The following is a 9,643-nucleotide window of genomic DNA, read 5'->3' as shown; positions in this document are numbered from 1 at the left end:
CCAGAACAGAGTTTGGTGGATACACTCAGATGGGGCCAGAGATAGAGGACTATCTATTGGGAAAAGGAAGGAATAGTAGTTGTATAAGAACCACAGAGAAAAATATCATAAAAACTTAGGAAGAATGGTCAAGAGGAGATGGAGGTTGTGTCAAATTCTGCAAAAAAAAAAAATTTAAAAAGGATGCAGGTTAAGAAAAGTTCATCATATTTGGCAATTTAGAAATCACAGGAAACTGAATTTTTAAAATTTAAATTTTATTTCACAAATAAATTTTCTCTCATTCCTTACTCCTTACCCCTATGAAAAAAAGGAAAACAAATTTCTTTTAACAAATATGTATAGTCAAACAAAACACATTCCCTCATTGGGCATTTTCAAAAAATAAATGTCTCATTCTTCATCCTAAATGTATTACTTCTTTATCACAATGTAAATAGCATGCTTCATGAAACTACAGAAGCCATTTTATTGATTGCAATTTTCATAGCTTTCAAAGATATTTATTTGTATAGTGCTGTTGTTATTATTGAACAGATTATTGTCCAAGTTTGACTCATTTCATTCTTCATCAGGTTATATAAGTCATCAAAATTGTTCAATTTTATAAAACAGATGTCTTAGTATCAATTTTTCTTCTGGTCTTCACTCTACTTTAGTTATACAAACAGAACAACAGTACACTATTAAATTTGTAAGGAGCAATTAGGTGGTGCAGTGGATAGAGCTCCAGCCCTGAAGTCAGGAGGACCTGAGTTCAAATCTAGCCTCAAACACTTAACACTTCCTAGCTATGTGATCCTGGGCAAGTCACTTAACCCCAATTGCCTCAGCAAAAAGTAAGTGACTGATTTGAGATGAGGAGGGAGAAAAAGAAAGCTGTTGGCAAATTGTCTCAATTTTTAAAAAATAAAGTGTGAGACAAAGTTCTCAGTTGAAAGGGTTGATGAGAGAAACTATTAATAAATTTGAGAAGGTACAAAAAGATTTATTAAATAATATTTACTGGGCTTATTTGCTTTTTTTGTGTTGTATACCTAATCTATTCCAATGTTTGACCTATTTAAAAAAAAAAAAAACATTCAGAAGTGTTTTGAAAATCACTCCATTATGGAATAGTTTGAGATCTGGTGGTTGTAATTAGGGGGAAAAAAAACACAGGATAGAACAATATTTTATTTGGAACCACTTGCTGTATGAAAACCAGGCCACTGACAGTTAATCAGTGTTTACTAGGTTCAAAAAGCTATGTTAAGCACAGATATACAAAAAAGGCAAAAATAAATGATTCTTCTTGAGCTTGCAGAGTGAAGTTGTAATATCAAAGTTCGTAAAACCAGTGTCCTCAGAAATAAATAGAACTCAGCCTGAGATTATAGCCTCTTTATTTGGTAATAGGAGCATGCTGCTATTCCAATTGGTCTGTTACTTCTTTTTATGGCAGATAATTTATAGCATTCTACCTTTCCCTTTCCCTTTCTCCCAGTACATCCCTCTCTCACCTCTTAATTTCATTTTAAAATATCATCTCTTCATATTTAACTCACACCTGTGCCCTCTGTCTATAGATATTCCTTTTAACTGCCATAATAATGAGAAAGTTCTAATGAATTACAAATATTATCCTCCCATGTAGGAATATAAATAGAAAAACTTTAAGTCCCTTATGATATTACTTTTCTGATTATCTCTTCATGCTTCTCCTTATCCTATATTTGAAAATCAGATTTTCTATTCAGCTCTGGTCTTTTCATCATGAATGTTTGAAAATCCTCTATTTCATAGAATTTCCACTTTTTCCCCTGAAGGATTGTACTCAGTTTTGCTGTGTAGATGATTCTTGCTTGTAATCCTAGATCCAATGCTCTCTGGAATATATTCCAAGCCCTCCAGTCCTTTAATGAAGAAGCTACTAATTCTTGTTATTCTGACTGTAGCTCCACTGTATTTGAATTGTTTCTGGATGCTTGCAATATTTTCTCCTTGACTTGGGGGTTCTGGAATTTGGCTATGATATTTCTGGGAGTTTTCATTTTAGAGTCTCTTTCAAGAGGTGATCAATGGATTCTTTCAATTTCTATTTTACCCTATGGTTCTAGAATGTCAGGACAGTTTTTCTTGATAATTTCTTGGAAGATATCTAGACTCTTTTTTTTTTTTAATCATGATTTTCAGGTAGACCAATAATTTTAAAATCATCTCTCTTATTCAAGAAAATTTCTTAGAAATTTCTTTGAAATATTATTTAGAAAGAAATGATACACACACACACACACACACACACACACACACACACGCACACACACACAGATATTCCCCAGACAAAATTACTTAAACCTTTGAAGTTGAAAACAGAAGAAAATTTCACTGATATGCTTAATATAAAAATGGAATTATAATTTTCCTTAATTTTGGATAATCTTCAAATTTCTCCAGGTACCACCTTAAAAAAAAAAAAAAAACATAAGTTATTTTTCTAAGGAAACAATACTCTTTTAAAAAACATTAATCAGGTATTTCCAAAATAAAAGCAACGGGGGATATTTTTTATTACCATGACAGTAGAACAAAGAAATGGCTTAACTAGACCTACCTACTAAACTAATGGCTAGGATGGCAACAGAATGCCTATAGCAATTTTCATTTATGAATGGGCTATCAAATATCTGGTGCTATTCAAAAGAGATAACTAATTTCTATAGAGGATCACAGTCAGTGGGGAAACTCTGAGTGAGGTATAAGACCCTTCAGCCCAGAGAGAACCTGCTAACAATGTCTGGTTCAGCTCCCCAGCTCCCCTAAAGGCTCCTGGCCTTCCTGAGAAGTCAGGCGGTGGTGACAGCTTGTGCTGAGATTGAAGCAGAATGCTATCAGGTGGCAAAGAGTGATACCAGGTGGCAATCTACATATAATAGCAAGTTTTCATGTAGTCCCACATTATCAGTGTTGTTTTTGTTACATTATAAAAAGGGGAAAGCCCTTGAAATAAACAGACTCCATTTTCCCACCATCCTCGGGAGTCCTGCCTCATCACTTCTCCACTAGGACAGTATATTTTAATCACCCTGGTATGGGGGCTCTAGAAAGCTCATTATGTTTTATCAACCCAACTTGGGGGCTGTAGAAAGCAGGACACAACAAATTTCACTTATTTTGATTTCAGCAAGGTTGGTAATCCTGTCTCACACCTCTATTTTCATTGTCAACACTTAGCACCAGTATCTAGAAGGCATGTGATAAGCAGTTTACAAAATGCTTATTGATTGATTCTTATTGATCAACGTAGTAGGAAAATAGAGCTACAAAAAATTCTGGGCTGAAGTTCAAAAATCCCTCAAATAATTGGCAAGATAATTTTTTTTTGTTTATTTTCTTGTTTTTGTCCAGATCTGTGATTTCACTAGTGTAGTCAATGTCCTCAAACTCAAATAGAAATGGAATCCTGCAATACAAATGAATATAATTTAGGTCATGTTGTAGACACACTGGGGAATTTTGCAAGTTGTGAGCACTATGAGTTTGACAATTAGAATAGGATGCTCCTCTTTAGGAAACTTCCTATTTAACAAAGCATGTCAGCAAATATTCTTCAAGTCAAAGTATTAAAGGGTTGCCAAGGATATTGAGAAGTGTTATGGAGAGTTAAGTGGCTAGTTCAGGGGATTTAGTGTCTTTAGCAACTCTAAGATTATAAGAAGATATAGGGACTAAAGCTGCAATTTTTTGCTATGGAGAAGAATTCCAAGATAAATAAACTTCATCCCCAAATGCACATATATAATTTTGAAATTGACAGCTTAGAGAGTTGTCTATAGCAGTGGTGTCAAACTAAAATAGAAATAGGGCCCCTAATATGTAAATAAGGATCCTGCCAACTACACATTTAATTAATTTTTAAGTGTACTATTTATATTTTTATCTAAGTATTTCTCAATTACATTTTAATCTGGTTTTGGCTGTACTCAGGAGAGTAGGGATCTATGTGGCCCTTGTTTGACACATCTGTCCTAGAGCACTGAGAGAAGTTAAATAACATTCTTGGGGACACATAATCAGTAAATGTCAAAGGAAGACTTGAACTCAGGTCTTTGAACCTCCAATCTCTGCTTCTAATCCACTATACCAGGAAGTCTCTCAAGATATTAAGTCTAACAAGAAAATATATGAATAATGACTATGTGCCCCAAATTGAAAATGATTCAACAACATGTTGCTGCTTTTAGATTAAATAAGCATATGAAATATTTTAAAACAAGTTCAATTTTAGCCTCAGTGAATTAAAGTTAATAATACTTGGATATTAAAAGAGCTATTATAAAGTAAAGATGTTCAGCTTTAACTTCATCATTCCATAAGCACATTTAGGATAATTTATTTGCATTTCTGAGCAGTTTTACCTTGGATCTGAAAAGATGTCTAGCACTTAATACAGAAAGACCTGAGAGAAATGATTATCACTCCACTGTAACTGAGGGGGAAAAAAGGGTGCTTTACCATCTCTTAAACAAGTAGCTATAACCCATTGTGGAAGGGATACCCAGTTCAATTATAGAAAGGTAGAAAAGACACACGAAAACAAAGAACAACAACAAAACAGAACGACAGAATCAAAAAATTTCGCAGTTGAAAGAAACCTCAAAGACAATTTAGTTCAATTCATATTTGAACAAGAATGTCCTCAAAAAAAGTGATCATCCAGCCCCTGCCTGTAAGATGTCCAGTGAGGAGAAAACTACTCATTCTCACATATGCCCATTCCCTTTTGGGAAAACACTAATTGTTAGGAAGTTTTTCTTTAGATTAAGTCTATTATCTTTCCACAACATCTAGTAACAAATACACACACACACACACACACACACACACACACACACACACACACACACACCACTACTGCAGAGAGTGCAATTCCAATGAGCTGGCCACATTGTTCAAATGTCAAACATATGCTTGTCAAAAAGATTATTTTATGGAGAACTCATACAGGGCAAACACTCATATGGTGGTCAGAAACAATGAAACAAGGAAACTCTCAGGATCTCTCAAGAACTCTGGAATTGTTTAGCAACATGGAAGACACTAGCATAAGATCGCCCAGCATGGCATGTTCTCGTCAGAGAAGGGACTGTGCTCTATGAGCAACATAGAATTGAAGCAGCTCTAAAGAAAGGTGAGATGCAAAAAGTTAGACAATCCATCCCAAGTGTTCACATGGACTATTTGTGCTTGACCTGAGTAGAGTATTCTGAGCTCATACTGGTCTGATCAGCCACAGTTATTCATACTTTATTTTGACTCTAAAATAGTGATGTTATTTTGGTCCTCTTTGAGGACCATAAGAGGTTTTTTAAAATAGGATTTTATATATTTTCTCAAGCATGGTTTCTGAATCTATTGAAAAAAATCATATTTTGTTATTCTAATTATTAATATGCCCAAATATATTTATAATTTAACTAACACTGAACTAATGCTATATTATTGATATAAATCTTTAATAAATAGTGTATAATCTTTGAAATATCTTGCTGCAGCCTCTTGGCTTAAATATTTTATTTAAAATTTTTGCATCACTATTCCTTAGGGATATTGGTCTATGCTTTCCTTTCTTTGTTTAACTCTCCTTGATTTGGTATCAAGACCACATTTGTATCATAGAAAAAATTTGATAGAAGTCCCTCTTTTCTTATGTTTTTCAAGTAGTTTCTATAATATTGAAATTAATTATTCTTTAAATGTTTGATAAAATTCACTTGTAAATCCATCTGTCATTGGATTTCTTTCTTTGAGTTAATTTGTGGACAGTCTAATTTTTTTTTCTAAGATGAAGCTACTTGGGTCCTCTATTTTCTGTCTTATTTTACCAATTTGTGCATTTTATAGTTTTGGTAAATATTAATACATTTTATTTAGACTGTAACTTTTATGGCTATATAAATAAGCAAAACACTATCCAATAATTTCTTTTTTTTGTTCATTGGTCAAAAGTCCAACTTTTAAAATCTTTGATATTATTAATTTGATTTTCTTCTTCTTCTTCTTTTTTTTTTTTTTTTTTTGTAATCAAGTTATTTAAAGTTTTTTTTTTTTTCCTTTTTTGAAAAAAAACTAGCTTCACAATTTGGAACATGCCCAAAGGTTATAAAACTGTACATACCCTTTGACCCAGCATATCTGTACACCAAAGAGATCATGAAAGAGGGAAAAGGACCCACATGTGCAAAAATTTTTGTAGCAGCTCTTTTTATAATGGCAAGAAACTGGAAATTGAGTGGAGCTCATTAGTTGAGGAATGACTGGATAAGATATGGTATAATCAAACTAGTGGAATATTATTATCCTATGAGAAATGATCAGAAGACTAGTTTCAGAAAAGCCTAGAAAGACTTATGTGAACTAATGCTAAGTGAAGTGAGTAGAACCAAGAGAATACTGTACATAGCAACAAGAAGATTATGTAATGAGCATGCTGATTTCAGAAAATAAAATACTGAGGAAAAAGTAATTAGTTCCAAATTTTATTTATTAATTCAATGATTTTTTTATTCTATCAATACTGTAAATCTCAATGATTTTTTCCTTAAAAATTTGCTTTAAATTTTATTAATTCATAAGTTTTTTTTATTCTTTCAACATTGTTATATTACTGATATTAATTTGTTATCTATGGTACGTTTCAATAAAATGTAGTTTACATTTATTTCTTTTAATTAATTTTATTTTTGTCAATTTCATCTCTACAATATATCTTGAAAATGGCACTCATTCCTCTCCTCTGATACTGCTACCAAATCTGATGTAGACTTCATCAACTCACATCTGGATTACTATAATAGCCTGATGGTGGGTTGTCTGATTGCTCACTCCAATCCTCTATTTAGCCATAAAAGTGAATTTTCTATACTATAGGTCCAACTATGTCAGTCTTCTCCCCTACATCCAATCCAATAATTTCTAGTGGTTCCCTATTAATTACAGAATCAAATACAAAATTACCTTTGGTATTCAGGTACTTCATAACCTAGCCCCTTCCTACCTTTCTAGTTTTCTTATACCTAACTCTTCATATCATACTCTTTGACACAGTGATACTGCCTTCTGGTTGTTTCATGAAAAAGAAAAAAATTCCACTGTTCTCCATGATTTAAATATTTTTTGTCCCTCTTCATCTTCACCTCCTGGCTTCCTTTAAGTCCCAACCCAAATTTCACCAATACAAGAAATCTTCCACAACCCCCTTAATTCCAATGAATTCTCTTTGTTAATTATTTTCTATTTTATCTTCTACCTAGCGCATTTGTAAATTTTGTTGTTGTTATCTCCCCCATTAGATGGTGAGCTCCTTGAGGGCTTCTCTTTGTATCTCCAGTGCTAAGAACAGTGTATAGCACATATTAAGTGCTTAATAAATATTTATTAATTATGTAGTCCTGGTGATGGCAGTGGACAGAAGCAATTGAAGAAAGACTTAGGAGTTGTTGAACCAGACCTCCTTGACTGATCAGAAGAGTCCATAGACTCTTCAAATTTCTGGTCCAAGGAGAAGAATTCTGGCATATTCACTATGAAGAATATTCTGGCTATTCATCTGTTATGTTTCATTCAAAAACTCTTTTAAAAACATGAGACCATATGCATAACAGTATACAAAATTTGTGATGAGAAACTTGATTGTTCAACTACAACACATGGAAATGACGACTGTAATAATAGGCGTTTAATAAATGCTTTTGTCTCTTCTCCCCCTATGTTCTTGGAGTCTATTTACTAATATTTTATTTAATATTTTTGTGTGAATGCTTAATAGAGATACTGATAATAGTTTTCTTTCCTGGTTTATGTGTTAAGATCATATTTTTAATCCAGAAAGAATCAGGAGGGGTTTCTATTTTTGCAAAAAAGTTACAAAATATTTAAAATTAACTGTTTTTTGAATATTCGATATAATTAATTTGGAAATCCATCTAGTACTTGAAATTTTTCCTTGGGGAGTTTACTAGAGTGTGTTTAATTTCTTTTTCTGATATTGGGCTACCTAATCTATTTTTTTCTTCTGTTAAGCTGATACATTATATTTTTGTTAGTATTCATGCATTTCATCGATGTTATCAGTTACCCTAGCATATGACTGGGCAATGTTGTTTTGGTAGTCATTTTTATTTCATCAATTGTGAATCTTCTTTTTTCATTGTTGATAGAAAAAGTTTGCTCTTCTAGCTCTTTTTCAGTCAAATTAATTGTTTATTACCTTAGTTTTTTAAAATTAGCACTTGGTTTTATTTATCAATTAAAAGATTGTTTGCTTTGGGGGAGTTTGCTTTTAATTTTGTTTATTGCTTTTTTGATTTTCAGATTTAGTGTTTAATCAAGTGTTTGATTTGCTGATTTCCCAGTTTGTAGCTGCATGCCCAATTAGTTATCTTTCTTTTGTTGATGAAAATAATTATAGATATTTCCCCTAAGGTTTGTTTTAGCTGTATCCTATCAATTTTACAATATTTTTGATTAATGCCATTTTCTTTGATGAAATTTTCTATTGTTTCTATGCTTTGCTCATTGATTCATCAATTCTTTAGGACTGAGATATTTAGTCTAAAATTATTATTTTTCTTTCTGCAAAGGCCTTTTAATATAATTTTTATTTTATTGTGTTCATTTAAGGAATGTTTCTGCATTCATTTGTGAAGTTTTTATACCTCACTACATGGTCAGTTTTTGTAAAGATAGCATAGCAGAAAGATATGCAAATACCTTGCTGTTTCCATTTAGTAATCATCAGAGAGATCTCATCTCAATAAGTTTTGAAGTTCAAGTCAGGTTCTTCTTGTTTATCTTTTTGTTAGATTTGACTAGGTATGAAAGGGATACATAGAGGTCTCTTACTATTATATATTTATAATCTATTTCTCCCTTGATTAACTTTTCTTTTAAATATTTAGATGCAATATTACTTGATACATATATGTTAAGTACTGACATTGTTGTATAATCATGGTACTTTTACGCATAAGGCTGTTTTCTCTGCTTATCTTCACAAGTTTATTTTTACTGTAATCTTTCCTCAGAAATCATGACTGCTGTCCCAGCTTTTATAATTAAAACACGATAAAATAAACATAAAGAATTATTAAGATTTAAAAAAACTTACCTGTGATGTTGTTTTGCTCTGGCACTTAAAGTAAAGGTTGTAAATAGTGCAAATACAATGCCTTCAAGGGACCAGCTTGCAAGAGCATATCCGTACCATTCTATTATCTCTCCAGAGAAATTGGCTGCAGTAACATATTCAAACAAGCCTCCTAAAATGAAAGAAATCAAAACAAAAGTAAATTTACCATGAAAACTCTCCTCACAAGAATGAAGTGACATCAGTTCATGAACATTAACTGTTTTCAAGCTGTTTCTTTCATTGATTTTCAGAGAATATGAATTTAAATATGAAAAACCTATTCCTTTCAGAATTTACATTACATAATCTAGTAAGATTAAATAGTTTACTTTTACTTTTCCAATTTCTATTTTTATACATTCCTCAATGAAGCAGGATTCTGAATGGATTTAGCAACTTGACTCAGACTTGCTTAAATTTAAAGATGGAACTAATGGGTTGGTTGAAGTTGAATTCTTCTGTTTTACCAATATT

The 9,643-nt window shown here is 32.2% G+C and overlaps 1 protein-coding gene across 1 annotated transcript in view; it reads right to left on the bottom strand.

Moving 5' to 3' along the window:
* Positions 1-2,285: 2,285 nt before the first annotated feature.
* The window catches only part of SRD5A1 (steroid 5 alpha-reductase 1), a 34,961-nt gene continuing 27,603 nt past the window's right edge, over positions 2,286-9,643 (bottom strand). Inside the window, exons 4-5 of the mRNA XM_051969829.1 lie at positions 9,149-9,299; positions 2,286-2,443 (exon numbers count right to left, since the gene is read on the bottom strand). Of these exons, the coding sequence (XP_051825789.1) occupies positions 2,377-2,443; positions 9,149-9,299 (218 nt within the window). The 3' untranslated portion in view covers positions 2,286-2,376. The remainder of the gene's footprint in view (positions 2,444-9,148; positions 9,300-9,643) is intronic.

The sequence above is a fragment of the Antechinus flavipes genome, chromosome 1, assembly GCF_016432865.1.
Source record: "Antechinus flavipes isolate AdamAnt ecotype Samford, QLD, Australia chromosome 1, AdamAnt_v2, whole genome shotgun sequence".
Taxonomy (NCBI): Eukaryota; Metazoa; Chordata; class Mammalia; order Dasyuromorphia; family Dasyuridae; genus Antechinus; species Antechinus flavipes.
Note: the sequence above shows the minus strand (reverse complement) of the source record. Positions and strands in the feature narration are given on the sequence as shown.